General features: G+C 45.9%; 1 protein-coding gene across 2 annotated transcripts; it reads right to left on the reverse strand.

The window, feature by feature from the left end:
- Positions 1-3,394: 3,394 nt before the first annotated feature.
- LOC144511189 (calmodulin-like protein 4) lies at positions 3,395-15,715 on the reverse strand. 2 transcript variants are annotated; one of them, XM_078241254.1, is made up of 5 exons: positions 15,606-15,715; positions 15,483-15,513; positions 7,844-7,984; positions 7,024-7,212; positions 3,395-5,147 (listed from the first exon to the last, which is right to left on the reverse strand). In XM_078241254.1, the coding sequence occupies exons 1-5, from the start codon at positions 15,606-15,608 to the stop codon at positions 5,050-5,052; spliced, it is 462 nt and encodes a 153-aa protein (XP_078097380.1). In that variant the 5' UTR covers positions 15,609-15,715; the 3' UTR covers positions 3,395-5,049. The 2 variants fall into 2 exon arrangements, with proteins under 2 accessions (XP_078097380.1, XP_078097381.1); XM_078241255.1 differs by lacking the exon at positions 7,844-7,984 and having other exon boundaries at positions 3,405-5,147.
- Positions 15,716-25,570: the final 9,855 nt, after the last annotated feature.

Genomic DNA, 25,570 nt, shown 5'->3' on the forward strand with positions numbered 1-25,570 from the left:
ACACACACACACACTCAAACCCACACACTAACACACTCTCACATATAACACACACACTCTCTCTCACACACACTAACACATACTCTCTCACACACTCTCTCACACACACGAACAGTCTCGCACACCCTTACACACTAACACACAAACACACTCTCACACACTTTCTCTCACACATACAACACACACACACTAACACATACTCTCTCACACACAGACTAACACTCACACTCTCTCACACACTCTCTCACACACAGACTAACACTCACACACTCTCTCACACTCTCTCACACACTCTCTCACACACAGACAAACACTCACACACTCTCTCACACACTGGCCGATATTTTATGACCTTGCTTGAGCAAGGATTGTAAAATCCTGCCCAAGGCCAACGGAGAATTCCGTTCTGTAAGCTCTGCCCGCCCAGGTTCCAGGGCGGGTGTGGCAGTGAAATTCCGGCTACTGTCTCACATACACTAACACACACGCACTAACACACACGCACCAACACACACGCACTAACACACTCTCACACTCTCTCACACACATACACACACACACAAACACTCTCTCACAAACACACACACACTAACGCACGCACACTAACACACACATACACCAACACACTCTCCCACACACTCTCTCTCTCTCTCTCACACACACACACACACATAAACACTCTCTTACAAACACACACACATGAACACACTCTCTCGCACATGCACAAATACAGGTATCAGAAATAAGGGAAATTCAAGTCCAATAAAAAAAGTTTAAAGAATTAAGTGTCCTTTGATTATCCTTGAAGCATAGATTTTAAATATTATATCCAATTCAGGTTAACTTGTTTTGTGAATGCAATCAAATATCGAAGATGTTGCGATGTTGTGATTATTATCAGTTCTCAGTTCGCTGGGAGGTTTCTAGTCAAATCAAGCGACACAAATTATTCCAAAACAACAGAGGGAGTGAGAAGCCTTCAGCTTGTTTCCTCGGCTGAAGACTTTTAGGACACTATCTGTGTCACTTGCAATCTCTCTCCAGTGGCTCTAGTCTTGCCTTGAAATACTTCACCCATTGTGTATTTCCAAGTTAGGGGTGTGTCTTCCAGTGGCAGCCATTGTTTCAGTAACCAGTATTTTGCATTTCAATGTCTCCCCTTAGTCAGTGACAGGTTTTGATGGGTGTCTGGATTAGAGGAAATGTCTTTCTCGTCACAATCCCCTGAGGATGATTTGTCAGTTTCTCTCCCACTTCTTAGGATGTGACCTTGCATTTTTAAGCAGTTTGCTCTGACTCAAGTGACAAATATTCCAGTCAATTGGAAGTTGAAAAATCATTTTCAAAAATAAAAGGACCCTTTGAGGCATACAAGGGTGAGTGCCACTTTAGGTTGGTCACAAAACAGATAGATGAAAAAAAAGTCTTACTTTATATAACTGAAAGTACAAAACATTGCAGTTTCTTCAAACTGTTTTGGGGAATTAGCCCAAACATGAAAATTTTAAAAGGCTTGGGTCGCTGTCTGTGTGGAGTTTGCATGTTCTCCCCATGTCTGCGTGGGTTTCCTCCAGGTGCTCCAGTTTCCTCCCGCACTCCAAGGATGCGCAGGTTAGATGGATTGGCCATGCTGAATTGATCCTTAGTGTCCCAAAATATTAGTGGGGTAAATGTATGGAGTTGCAGGGTAGGGGCGGGGGTGGGCCTGGATTAGATGCTGTGTCGGAGAGTCAGTGCAGACTCGATGGGTCGAAAGACCTCCTGCACTGTAGGGATTCTATGATCCTATGAAAAGTTTAAAGACAGACTTGCATTTTACAATGTCATGTCTCCCCATTAAGCCAGTATTTTTAGAAGTTTTGTCATTATTGTTTTGTAGATAATTTGCGCAGATTTCCCCAAGATCAGATCAGCTGCTTGAAGGAGGGATAAACATTGGCCAGAACACCAGGGCGAATTTCATAGCTCTTCCTTGAAATGTTTCTGTGGGGTTTTCACATCCCACAGGGATGAGGGGCAGACGGTGCCTCAGTTTAAAGTCTCCTCCGAAAGAGGACGGCGCTGACAGTGCAGCACTCCCTCTGTATGGCACTGGAATGCCTGCCTAGATTTTGTGCCTCAAGTCTCTGGGGAAGGGATTGACCTTCTGCCTCAGAGGTGAGAGTGTTGCCCTCTTAACTACACCTGGTCAGATGGAGTCTTAAACAGTCAAACATTTGAAGACTGTCACAGTATGTGTTCAGCTGTGTTCATAATGTGGCCAAACAGGTTGAGAATGTCAAACTGCAAATCCTTCCTAACACACCAATGGCTGAGCGGTAGTTTAAAGTTTATTTATTGGTGTCACAAGTAGACTTACATTAACACTGCAATGAAGTTACTGTGAGAATCCCCTAGTCGCCACACTCTGACGCCTGTTCGGGTACACTGAGGAAGAATTTAGCATGGCCAATGCACCTAACCAGCACGTCTTTCGGACTGTGGGAGGAAACGGGAGCACCTGGAGGAAACCACGCAGAGACGGGGAGAACGTGCAAACTCTGCACAGACAGTGACCCAAGCTGGGAATCGAACCCAGATCCCTGGCGCTGTGAGGCAGCAGTGCTAACCACTATGCCACCATGCTGCCTCTAAGAGCGGGAGAGACTTCTAGTTAGCCACACTAGTGGAATGGCGCCCCTCAAGCTATAAGTCCCTGGTGACAGACTAGCGACTTGTTCCAGAAATTGCAAGCTATGGAAATGGGCTTAAGTCTGCCTTAGTGAGCTACTAGGTGCAAGAGGAGAATTGGAATTGGAACAGTTTGTGTTCAAGGTTCAGTGACCAAAGTAGTAGAAATAGCAGAAGGCCGCCCAAGAGAAAGAGGGAATAGAACAATGGAGGGACCTTAAACTTCAGATTTTCTCAGAGTAACACAAGTGTTCATGAAGGATGCAGATTCAGGCTCTGCCTCCGTTTGGAAGGTCAGGATTGGATGTAGCTCAGAGCTTAGAACAAAGAACAATACAGCACAGGAACAGGCCCTTTGGCCCTCCAAGCCCGCGCCGCTCCCTGGTCCAAACTACACCATTCTTTTGTATCCCTCCATTCCCACTCCGTTCATGTGGCTATCTAGATAAGTCTTAAACGTTCCCAGTGTGTCCGCCTCCACCACCTTGCCCGGCAGCGCATTCCAGGCCCCCACCACCCTCTTGTGTAAAATACGTCCTTCTGATATCCGTGTTAAACCTCCCCCCCTCACTTTGAACCTATGACCCCTCGTGAACGTCACCACCGACCTGGGAAAAAGCTTCCCACCGTTCACCCTATCTATGCCTTTCATAATTTTATACACCTCTATTAGGTCACCCCTCATCCTCCGTCTTTCCAGTGAGAAGAACCCCAGTTTAATAATGTACACAATTCACACAAATTGCCTTTATTTTATGGATTTTACATTTTCAAAAACATATTTCAGGTTGCAATGACACACAAAACAAAGTGAACCTGTTGAGAATGTTTTAAGCGTGGAGTAAGATGGTGGCAGTGAGACCAATGCAGACAATTCCATTGAAGAGTCCTGTCATTCAGGACTGGGATGTGTCATCATCTGTGATGTAGGCCGGAATTTTACTGGCACGCCCGCCCTGATTCCGGGGATGGGCAAGGCTCAGAGACTGGCATCGTCTGTTGGCCTCGGGTGGGATCTTACGAACCTCGGGTAAAATTCCGCCCGTGGACTTATTTATGGGACCCCCACGTTTACCAAGTCTCTGGGTTTATCTTGTCCATTAAACTGCAGACTCTTGTGTATTCCCCTCCTTTTCACAATGTGCTCACTGACTCCTGCAATATAACCCTACCAGATCATCATGGATCCTCAGGCTCTGGGAACCTGTGGTGGCCTTTAGGGATCTGGTCTGGCCTCAGAGACCACTGCCACGTGGATTAACACACTGAATGGTTTCTTAGGGAATGGCAACAGATGTCAGTCTGACCAATGTGGTGACAGTAAATACGAACAAGGCACCAGGAAGACAAGCAGTAGAATGGGAGGAGGCCATGGATTAATTAGGCCGAATGTTGGGCCAGTATGGCCCAGTTGGGCTGAATGGTTTCTGTGTGGTGAATTTCATGTAGCAGCTATATCTTAAGCTGCCAAGGCCCAAATTTCCAGAATTTCCTACTTAAACCTTTCCACCACCCTACATCCCCACCTCACTCTCTTCCTATAGTCAGCTGCTTAAAACCTACCTCATTGACCAAGTTTGTGGTCATTTGTCCTAATATCGCTGAACACGGTGTCAATTTTATTTTGATAAACTTCCTGTGCAGCATCTTGGTAAGGTTTACTATGTGAAAGGCACTCCTTAAATAGAGTAGTTGTTGTTTTTGTTGTTGTAAAAGGCCAAAAGCCCTCTGTCCTGATAGAAGGCAATGGAGGGGACTCTGTAGCAGATTCAAAGATATCATGGGAAAGACATATTATGAGAAGGCCACCTCGTGGTTAAGCATATGAGGAGGACAAGGCTTGCACGGATACCAACTGGTGAAAGGCAAATTTCGGAATAGTGTCAGGAAGTTGACCATGGCGAACATGTAACTGCCGGATTCTCATCCGTAACCCAGCTCCATGTGACTCCAGACCCACAGCAATGTGGTTGACTCTTAACTGCCCCTCTGAAATGGCTTAGCAAGCCACCCAGTTGTCAAGAGACAATTCACTACCACCTTCTCATGGGCAATGAGGGGCGGGTAATAGCCAGCAATGTCCACATCCTGAGACTGAGTGAAAAAGATTCCATTCTGCTTCACGTGGAATTTGCTCAACACCTGGAATGGAATCTGGGCAGAATAGGAGAGAGGAGGAGAGTTTGTTTAAGAGAGAGTTGGATACTGCCATGAAGAAAACTCTTTCAAGGTAAACCAAAAGAACTTCAACTGTATTTATCTTGATGTTTGTGGTGACAACTGTCTGATCTTCAGTTGGGTTGCAGCTGAGTGAATAATTTAGCATCGGGAGAGTGAGTTGTGGTATCAGCATTCCCCAGTGTATTGTTCGGAGAAAGGTCAGTAATCTGCTGGTGGGAGAGTGATTGTCCGAATGAATTCTTCATATCTTACGATGCCGTTCGGGGTAATATTCGCTCCCCGCAAGAGGTCATCAACTGTAAGATTGATTCGCACAGTTTAGTTCAATGTTTATATTTTGTAATTTTAATCTTTTTCTATCGTTGGGTGTGAAATACATAAAACCAATTTTACCCATCCAGAAACACCTGTTTCTGTTGTCTTATTAAGACCGATAAATTATTCCCCCAATCTCCCCAACCCCCGATTTCCCTTTCCTCTTCCAAAGACACAGAGCAGGATTTTCCAGCCGCACTTCCGCAACGCCGGAAATTCCCACCCGAGGTCAACAGATCTCTGCATGGTTCTGTCCCGCCCGCTACGATTCCCGTGGTAGGCCACATGGGAAATTTCCAACTACTGACTCTCATGGGAACATGAGAACATAAAAAAAACAGCAGCTGGAGTAGGCCATTCGGCCCCTCAAACCTGCTTTGCCATTCAATCTGTTCATGGCTGATCGTCTGTTCAATTCCATTTTCTCACCCACTCCCCATTTCTCTCAAGTATCTGAGAGATCAAAGACACATCTATCTCAGCCTCAAATCTACTGAACAACAGAGCATCCACAACCCTTTACGATAGAGAATTCCAAAGACTATCAACCCTCTGAATGAAGAAATTTCTCCTTATCTCTGTCCTAAATGATAAACCTCTTATCCTTATTCTGTCTCATATTCCAGATTCCCCAGCCAGAGGTAACAAAGGGCCAGATTCTCTGACCTTGCCCGCAGCTGAGATTCTCCAGTCCTGCTGCAGTGAATGGAGATTTAGCTGAGCGCCAAATTCTCCATTCTCGCTGGCAGCGGCGGCGGGGTGTGATCAGGCGGAGAATTCCGGCCAATGTCTCCGTGTCTACCCTGTGAAGCCCCCTTCAGGACGATTTTGCTTCAAGTCAATCACCTTTCATTCTTCAAAACCCCAGAGAACATTCACCTAATTTACTCCACCTCTCAACACAGGCTGGGGCGGCACGGTGGCACAGTGGTTAGCACGGCTGCCTCACAGCGCCAGGGACCCAGGTTCGATTCCTGGCTCGGGTCACTGACTGTGTGGAGTTTGCATGTTCTTCCTGTGTCTGTGTGGGTTTCCTCCGGGTGCTCCGGTTTCCTCCCACAGTCTGAAAGACATGCTAGTTAGGTGCATTGGCCGTGCTAAATTCTCCCTCAGTGTACCTGAACAGGCGCCGGAGTGTGGCGACTAGGGGATTTTCACAGCAACTTCTTGCAATGTTAATGTAAACCAACTTGTGACACTAATAAATAAACTTTAAACCCTCACTTCCCAGGAATAGATCCAGTCAACGTGAATGTAATCTGAAAGGCATTGACTGGTGCTCCCACCCAAGTGGCTGTTGTTTCAGGAATGTGGAAGAAGGGATAGAGAACAGGGTGATAGAACCCTCCTGGTCTCTGTGCAACCATCAACTGGAGATGTGAAGACAAGAGATGTTGTCAGCTTTGGTAGTATTCTGACAACTGGGACAGAATATCATGGGTTCAAGTCCCTCTCCAGAGACTTGAGCGCAGAATCTAGACTGACACTAAATGCAGCACTGAGGGAATGCTACACTGTTGGAGGTGCCATGACTTGGGAAGGTGGGGGGATGGGTGGGGTGAGAGGAAGGAAAGACCCCTATACGTGTATGAGATCCCACAGCCCAACTGGAAGACGAGCTGGGGAGTTCTCCCAGTATCTGATCAATATCTATCCTTTGACTAACATCACTGAAACCTTTATCTAATTGCTTGTTTGTGGGATCTTGCTGTGTGGAAATTGGCTGCCGCACGCCCAATAACAGTGACGACACTTCAATAAGTACTTAATTGGTAGTATGAGATGCTATTTAAATGCAAGTTCTTGCAGGAGATTTGTCTCAAACAAAAGCATTAGTTTTTTTCTGTAGTTCCTCACCTTCCTGATTGGTCAGTTTCTCTCCGAGTTGTGTCAGTTTTGTCCTCAGTTCAGTCGCTGTTATGAAGCCTCTTTTTTGTTTGTCTGTCATGAGCATGGCTTCTAGAATCTCCCTCTGTGGATCCTCTTGCTGCCTTTGTTGGTGAATGATGGCAAGAAATGTTGAGAAATCCAATTCGCCGCTTCTTTCTGGTTACAACAAGACACCAGATCAAAGGTCAGTGGCTTCCTTAACCCCGAGCTCTGTAACTTCCTCACCTCTCCCTGCAGCCCAGCCTACATACATGTGTTTCCAGGTTATACTGCTTGAAGTTCTCCTTCTCCCTGGTTGCGTGCACACATTTTTCAGCCTTGTTTTATGGGCTGCACGGTGATAGTGGGTAGCACGGTGGCACAGTGGTTAGCACTGCTGCCTCACAGCGCCAGGGACCTGGGTCCAATTCCTGGCTTGGGTGAGTGTCAGTGTGGAGTCTGCACATTCTCCCCATTTCTGCGTGGGTTTCCTCCAGGTGCTCTAGTTTCCTCCCATGGTCCAAGGATGTGCAGGTTAGGTTCATTGACCATGGTAAATTGTCCCTTAGTGTCAGGGCGATTAGCAGGGTAAATACGTGGGATTATGGGGATATGGCCTGGGTGGGATTGTGGTCAGTGCAGACTCGATGGGCCGAAGGGCCTCCTTTTACACTGTAGGATTCTATGATAGCCCGTTTACACCTATTCTGAGGACGTTAGACTGGACTGAGCATCAACCCCAGCATAGACCAGTGGGGGCAAATGGTCTCTTTTTGTGCTAAAAGTTTTATGTAACAATTGTATTTACCTATTTTATGATGCAGCAAGTGTCTGTCCACCTCTCCCGGTGTGGGTTTAGTGCCCAGGCACCGCATCACTGTGATCAGGTCTCCAGCAGAAATCTTGCCTTTGTGAGCCTTGTCATACAGTGAGAAGCACTCTTTGAATTCTGAAGAAAGCAGATTGGATATTGGTAACAACACACTCTGTGGCATCAACGTAAATGACTTGGAAATGTTTTCCTGTGCACAAGAATCACTGTTATCATTATCATCACAGTGGCGCATTTTACACAATGTGGTGCATTATTCTGCTGCTGAGGCGAATTGTGTTTAATGTGGCCTTTCTTTTTAGGGATGGCATGGTGGCACAGTGGTTAGCACTGCTGCCTCACAGCGCCGGGGACCCAGGTTTGATTCCATGCCTTGAGTGACTGTCTGTGTGGAGTTTGCACATTCTCCCCATGTCTGCGTGGGTTTCCTCCGGGTACTCCGGTTTCCTCCCACAGTCCAAAGATGTGCAGGTTAGGTGGATTGGCCATGCTAAATTGCCCGTTAGTGTCAGGGGGATTAGCAGGGTTAACACATGGAGTTAGAGGGGTGGGGCCTGGTGGGAACGGCCTCCTTCTGCACTGTAGGGATTCTATGATTCTGGATCCCAAGTCAGGCTGCCAAAAATCCTGAGGTCATTTAGAGCTTAATTGCTGCAAGTTGAGCAAACTTGTGCAGATTGGAAGATGCATGTGGATTTACAATTGCAGCTTAGGTGAAGCCAACATGAAATTATGGGCTTTGCTTTACATTTAAAAAAAGATTTTTAGAGACTTTGTAATATGGCTGATGTAAAACATATATACTGGGGAATTGAGGTCATTGGTTTATAAAGGTACGCTGTAATGCCAGGCTAAATCCTTACCTGTGTGGATATTTCCCTCTGGTTTGCTGCCCTCCTCCTCTGAAAAGTTGTCTCCTGTTAGACTATGATTCTGTGCAGTCTCGAGACTCTGGAGAATTCCCACCCCTTCACTGAAATCAGCTAACGCCATACAGACCAGAGTCACACTGGAACCCTCCCTGCGTTCATTTTGAATTCTCTTGTGTCTTTGGGTGATGAGAGGGTCTTTATCTGAACGCAAAGGATGCCATTCTTGCTTTAACCCTAACCTTCATCGATTTCTCAGCTCAGATTTGCAGCTGCCTGGGTGGATCAAGTGTAATGTGTTAAATAATAGACGACCTCTGACAGTTATCAAAGACTATGGAACAATGCTTTGCCTGAAACACCTGATATGGGATTGAGCTACAAAGCTGCCCTATGCTCAGACTGATTAAGTATCTTTGGAATTAATCGTTTCTGTTACTCTGAGGGTGCCTCTCTGAGAAATACGATCAATGTATTATGTTTGATCTTTATTTTGCGCGTGTTCTTCCTCCTTTTTTTTTGTCAGCTGCTGTCCTGAAGCTGCTGCTTAGTATTAGGGGTTTTCATTCTAAACAGCCTCTGTTTAGGATGGCACGGCGGCACAGTGGTTAGCAGTGCTGCCTCACAGCGCCAGGGACCCAGGTTCGATTCTGGCCTCGGGTCACTCTCTGTGTGGAGTTTGCACATTCTCCCCGTGTCTGTGTGGGTAGCCTCTAGTTTCCTCCCACAGACTGAAAGACGTTCTGGTTAGGTGCACTGGCCGTGCTAAATTCTCCCTCAGTGTACCCAAACAGGCGCCGGAGTGTGGCGACGAGGGGAATTTTACAGTAACTTCATTGCAATGTTAATGTAAGCCTACTGTGACTAATAAATGAACTTGGTATCTTTGCTAAATTGCCCATTTTCCTGTGGATTAAGGCTTTTGTTGATTGTAGAACATGTCTGAAATCTTTGTAATCTTCAATATGACAACAGCAAGTATTTATCAATGACTTCTATATAATTACATCGATATATATATATATTTGAGGAACTATCTCCATAACTAGATCTTAACACACTGTTTAAAATTAGAGTTCACCCTCATAGGTTAATAGATTGTTTTTCATTTGCAGAGGTAGGAACGATAATAGTAGCTAGGATCGAGATCAGAAAACCCAGCCGGAAAGCAATGAATGTTGTGCGAGGTCACCTGGGACTTCTGGCCAATGATTCTGTTACTGAATGCAGGACGACAACAACAACAACAACTTGCATTTATATAGCACCTTTAACATCATAAAACACCCAAGACACTACGCAGGAGCATGATCAACCACGGTGGCACAGTGGCGCAGTGGTTAGCACTGCTGCCTCACAGCACCAGGGGCATGGTTTAATTCCCGGCTTGGGTCTTTGTCTCTGCGGAGTTTGCACATTCTCCCCGTGTCCGTTGAAAGTCGTTTAAGCATTTTAAAAGCAATTTGCTTGTCCATATTCCAACACCACTGTTGACCCTGTCTCAAAAGGTGTCACAAGGCTCGCTGACCTCTGCTAAGTTTGGTCAGAACCTTCCTACTTGGTTCACCACCCTGAGGAATCTTCGAATCTCAGTAATGCAGAAATTATCTCATAACTTTCATTTTTTTGCGGATGAACTGTGATCCCAGTGCCTTGAACGATGTGATCTAGAAACTTAATCATGGGTTTAGCAAATTTGCAATTATTGTTCAGTGTTAGGCCTGAATTCTATAGGCTCTCAGGCCGGCACTGACCCTGCGATCATGTTCCTCTCTCGGGGCTCCGTGTATGAGTATATTGTCCAAATGGCATATCACATCTTTCATGCCTTCTGAAGTGTTGGACGTCACTCTCTAGGAAATCTTTGTTTTAGTTTATTTATTAGCGTGACAAGCAGGCTTACATTAACACTGCAATGAAGTTACTGTGAAAAATCCCCTAGTTGCTACACTCCGGCGCCTGTTCAGGTACACTGAGGGAGAATTTAGCATGGCCAATGCACCTAATCAGCACGTCTTTCGGACTATGGGAGGAAACCGGAGCAACCAGAGGAAACCCACTCAGACACGGGGAGAACGTGCAGACTATGCACTGACAGTGTCCCAAGCCGGGAATTGAACCTGGGTCCCTGGCGCTGTGAGGCTGCCGTGCTAAGCACTGTGCTACCGTGCTGCCCAGGAAGTGATGCCAAAAGGCAATCTTTGAAAGAATGGTGACTGACGGGTGATGTGGTCAGCAATCTGACTCTTTCAGCAGGTCTGGCAGCATCTGTAAGGAGAGAAAAGAGCTAACATTTCAAGCCCAGATGATCCTTTGTCAAAGCGGTCATCTGGACTTGAAACATCAGCTCTTTTCTCTCCTTACAGATGCTGGCAGACCTGCTGAAATTTTCCAGCATTTTCTTTTTTGGTTTCAGATTCCAGCCTCCGCAGCAGTTTGCTTTTAATCTGGACTCTTGTTCAGAGGCAACAACCAAAATTGGCATCCGAGTTATTAAATGGAGTGCTGTTGGTTAGTTTTGCTGGACTCTTATCCATTGAGGCCATTATCTGGATCTCACATTCCATTTCTCTATTTTGCTGAGTTGAATTCACGCAGATTCTTATGGAGCCATTTGCTGTTGTGGCCGTAACCAAAGCTGATCGCCATTTTGTCAGCATGGTGAACAATGAGCTAAGTCCTCGCTGCTGCATCTTTTCTATTTCAATCTGGACGGTGTCCAAGAGTGAGTGAGGGGCCAACCTCGAGGTGGAGAGGCAGATTGGTTTAGTGTCACTGCCGAGGGTGATGCGCTTATTTAGTCTTTCATTTTCCCGACCCTGTCAACAAATTTGGGAATTTATTTTGGAATGTAATTTTTATCAGCAACCTCCTCCACCTTACAGATTAATTTAAATTCTGGGTCTACTTCTCTGCTGAGTAGGACAGCATTCTTAATTCTTGAATGAAAAAGAGAGGCTGGAGGATTTCTCCATTAGCTGCCCTTTCACTTTTGGTGTCACCCGAGCTCTTTGTAACTTAATAGATGGGGATGTAGACAATATCAACTGCACTGCCCTCATCTACCTTCTTGGTTATCCCTTCAAAAATAGAAAATGCTGGAAAATCTCAGCAGGTCTGACAGCATCTGTGGAGAGAGAATAGAGCCAACGTTTCGAGTCTAGATGACCCTTCGTCAGAGCAGCATTTCCACAGATGCTATCTGAACTGCTGAGATTTTCCAGCATTTTCTGTTTTTGTTTCAGATTCCAGTATCTGCAGTAATTTGCCTTTATCTGGGGGTTATTGGGTGATCTCATAGAGTCATAGAGTCAAAGAGGTTTACAGCATGGAAACAGGCCCTTCGGCCCAACTTGTCCATGCCCCCATTTTTTTTTACCCCCAAGCTAATCCCAATTGCCCGCATTTGGCCCATATCCCTCTATACGCATCTTATCCATGTAACTATCTAAATGCTTTTTAAAAGACAAAATTGTACCCGCCTCTACTACTACCTCTGGCAGCTTGTTCCAGACACTCACCACCCTCTGTGTGAAACAATTGCCCCTCTGGACACTTTTGTATCTCTCCCCTCTCACCTTAAACCTATGCCCTTTAGTTTTAGACTCCCCTACCTTTGGGAAAATATATTGACTATCTACCTTGTCTATGCCCCTCATTATTTTATAGACCTCTATAAAGTCACCCCTCAGTCTCCTACGCTCCAGAGAAAAAAGTTCCAGTCTATCCAGCCTCACCTTATAACTCAATCCATCAAGTCCCGGTAGCATCCTAGTAAATCTTTTCTGCACTCTTTCTAGTTTCATAATATCCTTTCTATAATAGGGTGACCAGAACTGCACACAGTATTCCAAGTGTGGCCTTACCACAATGTCTTGTACAACTTCAACAAGATGTCCCAACTCCTATATTCAATGTTCTGACCGATGAAATCAAGCATGCCGAATGCCTTCTTCACCACTCTGTCCACCTGTGACTCCACTTTGAAGGAGCTATGAACATATACCCCTAGATCTCTTTGTCCTGTAACTCTCCCCAACGCCCTACCATTAACTGAGTAAGTCCTGCTCTGGTTCAATCTATCAAAATGCATCACCTCGCATTTGTCTAAATTAAACTCCATCTGCCATTCATCAGCCCACTAGCCCAATTGATCAAGATCCCGTTGCAATTGGAGATAACTTTCTTCACTGTCCACTATGCCACCAATCTTGGCGTCATCTGCAAACTTACTAACCATGCCTCCGATATTCTCATCCAAATCATTAATATAAATGACAAATAACAGTGGACCCAGCACTGATCCCTGAAGCCAATTTTGTATCCATTTAGATAGCTCACCCTGGATCCCGTGGGATTTAACCTTATGCAACAACCTACCATGCGGTACCTTGTCAAAGGCCTTGCTAAAGTCCACGTAGACAACATCAACTGCACTGCCTTCATCTACCTTCTTGGTTACCCCTTCAAAAAACTCAATCAAATTTGTGAGACATGATTTTCCACTCACAAAGCCATGCTGATAGTCCCTAATCAGTCCTTGCATTTCCAAATGCCTGTAGATCCTGTCTCTCAAAATACCTTCCAACAACTTACCCACCACAGATGTGACGCTCACTGGCCTGTAGTTCCCAGGCTTTTCCCTGCAGCCCTTTTTAAACAAAGGCATAACATTTGCCACTCTCCAATCTTCAGGCACTTCACCCGTGACTATCGATGATTCAAATATCTCGGCTAGGGGACCCGCAATTTCCTCCCTAGCCTCCCACAATGTCCTGGGATACACTTCATCAGGTCCCGGGGATTTATCTACCTTGATGCGCTTTAAGACTTCCAGCACCTCCTTCTCTGTAATATATACACTCCTCAAGACATCACTATTTATTTCCCCAGGTTCCCTAACATCCATGCTTTTCTCAATAGTAAATACTGATGAGAAATATTCATTTAGGATCTCACCCATCTCTTGTGGATCCGCACATAGATGACCTTGTTGATCCTTAAGAAGCCCTACTCTCTTCCTTGTACCTCTTTTGCCCTTGATGGATCTGTTTGAGCCATTTTACTTCATCCGATAAAAGAGCCCTTGCTCTGGTGTCTATTTAAAACTCTGTGGGACATCCATTTTCTTCAAGTTTAACATTCAAATATTTGTTTTCAATATTATTTACCTCCCATAGGAAGGTTAATTTATTTTTTACTCATTCGTGGGACATGTGTGTCACTGGCTGGGCCAGCATTTGTTGCCCATCCCTAGCTGTCCCTTGAACTGAATGGCTTTCTAGGCCCTTTCAGAGGGCAGTTGAGAGTCAACCACATTGCTGTGGGTCTGGAGTCACATGGAGACCGGGTAAGGACGGCAGATTTCCTTCCCTAAAGGGTATTAGTGAACCAGATGGGTGGGATTCGAACCCGGGTCCCCAGAGCATTACCCTGAGTCTCTGGATCACTAGTCCAATGACAATACCGCTATGTCACTGCCTTCCCCTTACAGCAAGTATGTGCACATTTGGACCTCCTCACGAGATCAGAGCGTTGGCTCTCTTCAAGATCTTACTAGTCGATCATGTGCTCTGACATCATCATTACATCAGCATCATGTGTGCTTCTGATGTTAACCCTTTACTGGACGCAGGCGAGGCTGGCTGAACTCTTATTATGCTCCTCTTCTGATTTTTACTCAGGTACTTTCCTGTACACAGCAGCTTCTGGCCAATGCATCAGCAGAGCAGCCAGGAGAAAGACTGTGGGTGGAATCTACCCAAGCCTGCAGGAATGGGATTGGGGGGTGGGGCCAGGAACAGATTTAGAAAGTTGTCTGTCAGCTCGGCTTTCTGGCGCGTGCCCTCTACGCTTGCCAGAGGAGAGGTCAAAGTGGCAGCAGTGGGTAAATGGTCCAGGTATCAACTGAAGGGATAGGGAAGGAAAGTAGAGTTGAGGCAAAACATCAGTCATGATCTTATTGATTGCCCTAAGGAACTCGAGCAGCCAAATCCCATAGAATCCCCACAGTGCAGAAAGAGGCCACAGTGGTTGCCACTGTTGCCTCACAGCGCCAGGGATCCAGGTTCAATTCTAGCCTTGGGTCACTGTCTGTGTGGAGTTTGCACGTTCTCCCTCTGTCTGCGTGGGTTTCCTACCACAGTCCAAAGATGTGCAGGTTAGGTTGATTGGCCATGCTAAATTGCCCCTTAGTGTCAGGGGGATTAGTAGGGTAAATACGTGGGGTCATGGGAAGAGGGGCTGAGTGGGATTGCAGCTGGCTTGGTGGGCCAAATGGCCTCCTTCTGAACGGTACACACAATTCTCTGATTGCTTCTATGACTCCTGCTCCTCTGAAAGCTTTATCCATTTACTAGTGGCATCTGAACAAATCGATTGGATCTTGCCCCAGATACACACGGACGTTTAGTTAATGCAGTGGCTTCCATTTGCCCAGCTCCTTCCAGATAACGAAATACTCCTAAGGCGCATTGAAGCAATTGACATTCCAGGAGAGGTAGGGGAGGAATCTGGAATCTTGGCTGAAGGAACCGAGTTGAAATCGGTTTGGAAGGGGAGGGGTATAACGTGGCAGAGGAGTTTGAAGAGAGAGTTACGGGCCATGGTTTCGGGAGGCTCTGGAGGAAGGAGTGAAGAGGGGAGGCCCAATCATTACAGGAGAATAGTTTACTTGGTGCGGACTCCATTAACCTTCAAGAAATAACTAAACAACCATACTTGTTGTATATAAGGGCTATACTCACCATGGATTTCATCTTGCGTGAGAAATTTCGCCTGCGATTGGAACAAGAGAGAAAATGATTACACCGTTGCTTTCCACAATGAATTATTTTGCAAGCGCTGGGATTCTCCTGGGTTTTTTTTACCATGTTTTTCTTTTGCTATCTCCCTGTTTTCTTCTTTTTCTCTTTAACAACGTGTTTGTCTCTCTCGTTGCAATCCAGAACTGCTTGCCTTACCCTCCATCTATCTGATTAAAGTCTAAAGTCCACCAATCCACAATGAATACTGCTCAGTGGATGCAATAAATACCCTGGTCACCATGGTAACAGGATCAGACTTCTCACAGGGTCAGATTCCAGCTACCAGCTGTTAATCCATCTGACACACACCCCCACACACAGTCCCATACACACCCCTACACACAGACCCACACACACACACACCAACACACATACCCACACAAAGACCCACACACACCCACATACAGACCCAGGCACACCCCACACACACCCCCCCACACACAGACCCATACACACCCCCACACACAGACCCATACACGCCCCCACACACAGATCCAGACACTGACACACACACACAGACCCACACATACACACACCAACACACACACCCACACAAAGACCCACACACACCCACACACCCACATACAGACCCAGGCACACCCCACACACACCCCCACACACAGACCCATACACACCCCCACACACAGACCCAGACACTGACACACACACCCACACACAGACCCAGACACTGACACACACACACAGACTCAGAAACACACACACCAACACACACACCCACACAAAGACCCACACACACCGCACACGCACATCCCCACATACAGACCCACACACACAGACCCACACACACACCCACACACCCACATACAGACCCACACACACACCCCACAAACACACCCACATACTGACCCACACACACCAACACACACACACACACACCAACACGCACGCACGCATACACAGACCCACGCACACCCACATACAGACCCACACACACACACCCCACACACACACTCACACACAGATCCACACACCCACACACCCACATATAGACCCACACACACACACCCACATACACACACCCACATACAGACACACACGCACACCCACACACATACAAACACACACACAGACCCACACACACACCAACACACATACACACACACACAGACCCACACACAGATACACACAGGCACGCACACACACACACAGACACACATCTCCAACTACACAAACACACCCACACCCAACACAGACCCACATAGACACTCACACACACACACACACTCACATACTCACACACACACACCCACACAAACACACCCATACAGACACCCACACAGACACACCCCCCACACACATGCAGGCACCCACACACACAGATGGACACACACATTCACACAGGAAGACACACAGGCACTGAGAAAGACACACACATGCAGGCAGACACGCGTACATACACACACACACACACACACACACGCACACACAGCATGATACACACACACACGCACATAAATGCATACACCCACCTACAGTTTGACTGCGGTTGAGGTCAGAGTCACTGATCCTGAATCTGGATTTTTCTCTCTGTGATGTTTCACCTTTTTCTCCACTTTCTCTCCTCCTCTCCTGAACTCTGACCCTTGCTGCTGCAACTCCACAAGAGCCTCATCCAAACAGCTAACCCTCGCACTGCGACCCCAGACACCGGAGTCTCGGGGTTTTACTGGAGCTGTCCCTGGACTGGGTGGATCTTTGAGCAGGAGACACCAGTACGGCTCGTTAGTCCCTGGCAACCAAGTTGCTATGGGGTCATTTCATTTGTAAAGGGTCAGAGAGCGGATTTTTTTAATGATAGGATAATTCATTAGACAGGCTTTAAAAAAACTTTTAAAATATTTCCAACTTTTTGACTGACAAAAAGAAAGGAAAGACTTGCATTTATATATAATCACTCACAACCTCAGGACATTCCAACGTGTTTTACAGCCAATGATGTACTTCTGAAGTAATGCAGGAAATGTGTGCACAGCAAGATCCCATAAACAGCAAAGTGATAATGACCAGATAATCTCTATCAGCCGTGTTGATTGAGGGTAAATATTATTCTGGAGATCTTCTCCCGCTCCCCTTTCAATGTTGCCATGCGACCTTACACAACCACCAAGAGAACATCTGGGATCTTGTTTTAATGTTTCATCCAAAAGACAGCACCTCCAAAAGTGCGGCACTCCCTCAGCGCTGCACAGGGAGTGTCAGCCTGGATTATGTGCTCAGGTCTTTGGAGTTGAACACAAAACCTTCTGACCTGCTTAGAGGCTCCAGGTCAGGCAGTGCTGAGGCCTGATGTACATCACCAACTGGGGCAGGCGATGGCATAGTGGTATTATTGCTGGACTCCAGAAACTCAGCTAATGTTCTGGGGACCCGGTTCGAATCCCGCAGATGGTGGAAATTGAATACACTTATTTAAAAAATCTGGAATTACGAATCTACTGATGACCATTGTTGGAAAAACCCATCTGATTCACTACTGTCCTTCACGGAAGGAAATCTGCCATCCTCACCCGGTCTGGCCTACATGCAACTCCAAAACCACAGCAATGTGGTTGACTCTGAACTGCCCTCCAAGGGCAACTAGGGATAGCAATAAATACTGGCCAGCCAGCCAGCGACGCCCATGTCCTACGAATGTCTGGCATGGTGGGATAGTGGTTAGCACTGTTGCCTCACAGCGCCAGGGACCTGGGTTCAATTCCGGCCTCGGGTCACTGTCTGTGTGGAGTTTGCACGTTCTCCCCGTGTCTGCATGGGTTTCCTCCGGGTGCTCCAATTTTCTCCCACACTCCAAAGATGTGCGGGTTAGGTTGATTGGCCATGCTAAATTGACCATTAGTGTCAGAGGGGTTAGTAGGGTAAATACATGAGGTGATGGGGATAGGGCCTGGGTGGGATTGTTGTCAGTGCAGACTCGATGGGCCAAATGGCCTCCTTCTGCACTGTAGGGTTCTTTGATTCTATTCTATGATTCTAACAAAAAATAGCCCCTCCCTTGCCAGCAAAGACTGGGGAGCGAGCCATAAAAAGTGATCTGAATCCAAAGAAATTGGCCAGGATTGGGCAGTGGGGGAGGAGATGTTTTTTGTGGAAACCTGATCTCACCTAGGATTCTGCAGATGGGGAAAAGTTGGATTATTCGACTGTGGAATGAGCATCACAACCCCCCCCAAACTTGTTCAGTCCCTGCCATTCAGGTGAGGACTAGCTCCCTGCTTCCCCTTTGTGCAGTGATTAAGAGCATGAGCACTGGTGGAAACATAGATACATAGATAATAGGTGCAGGAGTAGATCATTCGGCCCATTGAACTTGCACTACCATTCAATATGATCATGGTTGATCATGCATTTTCAGTATCCCACTCCCTCTTTCTTTCCATATCCCTTGATTCCTTTAGCCGCTAGGGCCACGTTCAGCTTCCTCTTGAACATATCTAACGAACTGGCCCTAGCAACTTTCTGTGGTAGAGAATTCCACAGGTTTACAACTCTCTGAGTGAAGAAGTTCTTCCTTATCTCAGTCCTGAATGGCTTACCGCTTATTCTTAGACTGTGATCCCTAGTTCTGCACTTCCCCAACATCGGGAACATTCTTCCCGCATCTAGCCTGTCCAATCCCATCAGGGTTTTATATGTTTCTATGAGATCCCCTCTCATTCTTCTAAATTCCAGTGTACAAGCCCAGTCGATCCAGTCTCTCTTCATATGTCAGTCCTGCCGTTCCAGGAATCAGTCTGGTGAATGTGAATGACCCTTGCCTGGCAATGGCGGGTGGATGGGTGGGGGGGGGGGGGGGTGAGTTCTGTTGCTATCTGAGGTGGTAGTGCCATGGAATCCATCTCATTTACACCCAGCTCCAGGGCATTCAAATAAATAACTGGGTGATTCTTCAACAGAAACTGATGTTCATCTCTTGTTGTTAGATTCTCCCTATCATGAAGAGAACTGCACATGCACACTGTCTGCAAAGAGCTTCAAAAATTCCTGCTCTTACTGAGCAGACCTCACGGGGCACTAGAATTGATCTGTGCCATTCCCAAGGTGGGCACTTCTCAACTTTATAGTGTCAGGTCCACTGCACCCAGTAGCTCCATTGGTTCATGTTCCAAACCACCCTACACAACTCTCTGTTCAACTAAACCTCCGTTTCTATATATCTTAGCATTCAGTCCTGCTTGCTCATTATCTCTGTGATTGATGATCTATCTTAACTCCCAGTCCGCCAATGCCTCAGTTGTAAATTTTTCCTTCTCATGTGACGACACTGTGCCTTTAAGAAATGTATTTGTGTCATGTTTCTTGTGCAGGATATTTTTTAGCAGTCTGTTCTATTCACCAGGTGTCGCTTGGTTTATAACTGGCAGCCCATGTTGATACTGCAGAAGCATAGTTGATCCTAATTACTGAAGTGTTTGTTTTAATCTGGGCTAATGTGGTTCTGTTATTTTAGTGTTTTCCCTGGAGTTTTTCAGAGTGGGACTTGGTTAGGTTGATTGACAGGAAAAATTGTGTGATTGTGTGGGATTAGGTATACACAGAGAAACCAGGATAGATGCTGCTGGGAATGGTTAGACAGGAGCAGCTCTCTGTGTCTCTCTGTCTCTCTCTAGATTTGGAGATTGGGATCTTCCAGGATACAAGTCTCTTTCTCTGAAGTTCTGCTATTTGACGGTAGATCTTTCTCTGGAGACTGCTGTATGGGAGTCAGCAGACAGGTGTCTTTCTGTATCTCTGCCCAGAGGGGTTAAAAGGTTGGAAATATAGCACTCATCGATCATATCTGTTTTTGTGCTATTTGATTCTGAAGAAGGATGTATGTCTGTGGGGATGTTGCTTAAATTGGGACTATAGAGATAGCTAACTGTTAAGAATTATACCTTGTCATGTAAAAATATTTTAATTGGTAAAAGTTATGCTAATCATTTTTCTATATTTTAACTGTGTCATTAAATAAAGTTTGTTTTAATAAAAGCTTCCTACTGGGTCAATAGAACCACACCTGGAGTGAAAAAGCTTATGCTTGCACTCATGCCAAAATTTAAAAAAGGTGGGTGTCTAGGCTAACTTCACAATCTATGTTGGAATTTCTGATCTGGTCCCTAACATCATGTTAAAATCCTTACATTGCTTTGCTTCTCTTCCTGTCTCTGTAAGCTCTTAGAACCCGGCAACTCACTGACATCTCTATATTCCATCACTCTTACCTCTTGTGTGCCCAGCATTCTCTTTGCCCTACCATTGGCGGCCTTCCCTTCAGTCACCTGGGCTCCAAGCTCTGGAGTTCCTTCCCTACAACTCTGCACATTTCCTCCTCTCTGTCCTCTTTTAAGATCCTCCTTAAATTCTGCCCATTTGATCAAGCGTTTGCTCATCTGTCCTAATATTTCCTTCTTGGGCTTGGTGTCCATTTTTGCCTGATTACACCACTGTGCTGTGCCTATAATCATTTTATTACACTCCAGGTGCTATATTAAAGCAAGTTATAATTGTAGTAATGATAATGAGAGCCTTTTGCCTTTGTTTGTTAAGCAGGAGGGTACGATTCCATTTCAAAGTCATGACTGTCAAACGTTTGAACTGGGAATGACCTTCACAGCGCTGGTAACAATCACCTACTTGATGAGGTTACATTATTAAAGATTTGGCACTGGCTCCTAAGTTTCAGAGAGGTATAAATAGTCGAAGGACAGAGATTAGCTTTGCAAAACAAAAACATCTTTTTACTTGCCGAATCTGTAGAATGAAAGAATTAGCCGTAGCAGGGTGGTACAAAATCAAAGACTCACGCCAAAACCTCCAACCTTGCCCGCTGCTGGGATTCTCCAGTCCCACTGCAGTGAATGGAGTCTGGGCTGAATGCCAAATTCTCCATTCTTGCTGTCAACGGGGTGGGTATGGACAAGATCGGAGAATCCTGCCCATACTTATAATAAAAGATTTCACTTGGAATAGCAATAGAAACATAGAAGATAGGAGCAGGGAGAGGCCATTTGGCCCTTCGAGCCTGCTCCGCCATTCATCACCGTCATGACTGATCATCCAACTCAGTAGCCTAATCCTGTTTCCTCCCCATAACCTTTGATCCCATTCACCCCAAGTGCTATATTTAGCCACCTCTTGAATATGTTCAATGTTTTGGCATCAACTACTTCCTGTGCTACTGAATTCCACAGCTGACCACTCTTTGGGTGAAGAAATGTCTCCTCATCTCCATCCTAAATGGTCTACCCCGAATCCTCAGACTGTGACCTCTGGTTCTTGACTCCCCCATCATCGGGAACATCCTCCCTGCATCTACCCTGTCTAGATCTGTTAGAATTTTATAAGTCCCTATGAGATCCCCCCTCAATCGTCTGAACTCCAGCGAAAACAATCCTAACCCAGCCAATCTCTCCTCATACATCAATGATATATGCTGGTGGCGTGTTACAGTTTGCTCTGGTAATGTGCACTGTTCCACGCATGGAGCTATGGATAGTGATGGTGGATGCTCCAATTTTCTTTCATTACACAGCTGACCAGTCATGACTTTGAAATGGAATCGTACCCTCCCGCTCTTTCTCCTGTCACTGGCGTGTGTTGGAAGGATTTGCAGATTGATACCCAACCAATTAATCTGTATTGTGAATGTACCTTCCTTGGCCATCAAGTCCTGGGGTGAAACTCGAACCCAGAGCTTCTGGCTTAGAGGCAGAGATTCTGCGCACTGAGCTACAAGACCTAAATATAACGGCAGCAAAACTATTGATAAGATAAATAAATTATTCTGATCTTATTAACCCAATGGAAAAATTGATTGCTCCCTGAAGGTGGCAACTCAGGTGGACAAGGTGGTTAAGAAGGCGTATGGCATGCTGGCCTTCATTGGTTGGGGCGTTGAGTATAGGAATTGGAAAATCATGTTGCAGCTGTATAAGACCTTGGTTAGGCTGCATTTGGAGTATTGTGTACAATTCTGGTTGCCACACTACCAGAAGGATGTTGATGCATTGGAAAGGGTGCAGAAGAGATTTACCAGGATGTTGCCTGGTTTGGAGGATATGGACTATGGAGAAAGGTTGAACAAACTTGGATTGTTTTCATTGGAGCGTCGGAGGATGAGGGGGGACCTGATAGAGGTTTACAAGATTATGACAGGCTTGGATAGAGTGGATCGTCAGAGTCTTTTTCCCAGGGTCGAAGTGTCAATTACTCGGGGGCATAGGTTGAAACTGAGAGGGGAAAGTTTAAAAGAGATGTAAGGGGTACGTTTTTCACACACAGGGTGGTGAATGCCTGGAACTCACTGCCGGAGGAGGTGGTGGAAGCAGATTCTATAACAACATTCAAGAGGCATCTGGATAGACACATGAATAGGCAGGGAATAGAGGGATATGGACCACGTAGAGACAAGAAAATATTAGATTAGAGAGGCATCTGTGTCGACACAGAGTTGGTGGGCTGAAGAGCCTGTTCCTGTGCTGTACTGTTCTTTGTTCTTTGCTGTCAGACTTGCTGAGATTTTCCAGCATTTTTTGTTTTTGCGACAGTCAGAGCTTGTGGCCCTGTAGCTCTGTGCTGCGGATGCTGGAATCTGAAACAAAAACAGAAAATGCTGGAAAATCTCAGCAGATTTATCAGCATCTGTGGGGAGAGAATAGAGCTAATGTTTCGAGTCTGGATGATTCTTTGTCATGAGACCTTTATAACGAGTTTGTTCTGCATTCCTGATAGCTGATATTGCTGGTAGCTATAGTCCAACTTTCCATATGGCCATTCTCTGCTGAAATGTTCAGATTATCGTACATTCAGGTTGAGAGAAATGTTTTTTAAACTGGCAGTTAGTAATGGACAGTGACTTGGATTTATAAAGGTTTGATCAGCCTGAAATGCTGAGCTCAGAACGATAATCTGTTTGGATTCCCAGCCAACAGGTCTAATTATTGGTATAATCTTTTAAGTACTATTGCATATACTCTATGGGTGGGATTTTCCGGCCCTTCCCGTCAGCGGAAACTTCCAGTCCCTTCAAAGGCAACTCCCCACCCCATGGCAGATTCCTAGTGGTGGGGAGGGTGAGCCATACAAATCGCCATAGACCCTTGGCGGGACAGGAAGATTCCGCTGGCGGCCAACGATGAGCTGCCTCCGCCACCAGAAAACATCTTGATTTGGAAATATATCGCCGTTCCTTCACAATCGCTGGGTCAAAATCCTGGAATTCCCTCCCTAACGGGATCGTGGGTCAACCCACAGCACGTGGACTGCAGCGATTCAAGAAGGCAGCTCACCACCACCTTCTCAAGGGGCAATTAGGGATGGGCAATAAATGCTGGCCTAGCCAGCGATGCCCACATCCTGTAGATGAATAAAGCAGCAAGCTGCTGTTTAATCAGATTTTGGGGAGGAGCTAGATTAACAATTCCAGGGATTTTCGTGTCTTTGTACACGTACAATAAGAACATAAGAAATGGGAGCATGAGGAGGCCATTCAGCCCCTTGAAGCTGCTGCCCCTTCAATACGGCTGATCACTTTTTTATTCATTCATGGGACACTGGTGTCGCTGGCTGGCCAGCATTTATTGCCCATCCCTAGTTGCCCCTTGAGAAGGTGGTGGTGAGCTGCCTTCTTGAATCGCTGCAGTCCATGTGCTGTGGGTTGACCCACAATGCCGTTACGGAGGGAATTCCAGCGACTGCGAAGGAACGGTGGGCGATATATTTCCAACTCAGGACAGTGAGTGGCTTGGAAGGGAACTTGCAAGTGGTGGTGTTCCCATGTATCTGCAGCCCTTGTGCTTTTAACTCCACTTTCCTGCCTACCTCCTCCAAGCTTTGACTCCTTTACAGATAAAAATTCAGCTGTGAATATATTCAATGACCCCAACCCCCGCTGCTCGCTGGATGAGTGCATTCTAAAGGTTATTGATCCTCTAAGAAGGAATTTCACTCCAGCTCCATCTAAAATGGGAGACTCCTTATTTTCAAAGTGTGAGAAGGTTAAAGCTCTTTTTCCCGGGATTACGTTGGGCAATATTTATCTGAAACCTGCCAATGCCTGTTGCGAAATTCCCCTGGTATTTAAACAGCGACGCACCTTTCCCATCATCAGCAACATCCCAGGACATAAAGTCAAGGCACTTTGAATTGAAATCTTACCAGCGTACAAGTCAGATTTATTTGCAGATTTCTGTCTGAGGTTTGCAGATGCTATCTCTGAACAATCCTGTTATAAATTGCAGATGAATGAAAATAGGTCATGTTTTGTTTTAATACAGAAGGAGACCTGAGGCAAATCAATGGTTATTTTTCTCTTTTCTGTAATCTATTTAAGAGTTCATGCGACGAAAGGAAGAGAGCTTAACTCATCCAATGACTTGCCTGAATAAAGCTGTAAATAATTGTTTGGAATGTTTCTGACAATAATGAAATGGGTTGTATTTTGTGATTTTGATTTAACTCAAATCCCCTGTTTTAATCCTTGCCCCTAAGGGTTTAATCCTTTGATCATTCCAGGGACCTCTTGTGCTTTTTATCCTTTACATCTTTTTTTCCCAGTTTTCTCCTTCCTCCCCTGAGTGCAGTGACTCACATTACCCCAGACACAGTTCCCCATCTCCCCCCACCACTCCTGTATCTCACTCAAACCCACGTGTCAGCTTATGGGAGGGCTTTTTAAGGGAAAACAAAGTTGCAGCCAAACCCAATCCTTTCTTTGTCCAAGATGAAAAGACTTGCATTTATGTAGCATTTTTCTTGACCACTGGAAGACACCAAGCACTTTACGCCAATGACACTTTTGAAGTGTAGTCACTGTTGTAAGACTGTTGGGGTGGCACAGTGACTAGGACTGCTGTCTCTCAGTGCTAAGGACCCGGGTTCAATCCCAGCCTTGGGTGACTGTGCGGAGTTTACACGTTTTTTCCGTGTCTGCGTGGGTTTCTTCCAGGTGCTCCAATTTCTTCCCACACTCCAAAGATGTGCAAATTAGGTGGAATGGCCTTGCTAAATTGCCCCTGAGTGTCCCAAGG

Source organism: Mustelus asterias, chromosome 24 (genome assembly GCF_964213995.1).
Source record: "Mustelus asterias chromosome 24, sMusAst1.hap1.1, whole genome shotgun sequence".
NCBI classification, from domain to species: Eukaryota; Metazoa; Chordata; class Chondrichthyes; order Carcharhiniformes; family Triakidae; genus Mustelus; species Mustelus asterias.

Excerpts from the sequence above, each read along its gene's own strand:
- LOC144511189 (XM_078241254.1), bottom strand. Across the intron at positions 7,985-15,482 it reads CACGCAAGATGAAATCCATG|AATTCAAAGAGTGCTTCTCA; the intron begins GTGAGTATAGCC and ends TGCTTTCTTCAG. Across the intron at positions 5,148-7,023 it reads GAAACTGACCAATCAGGAAG|TTGATGACCTCTTGCGGGGA; the intron begins GTGAGGAACTAC and ends TCAATCTTACAG.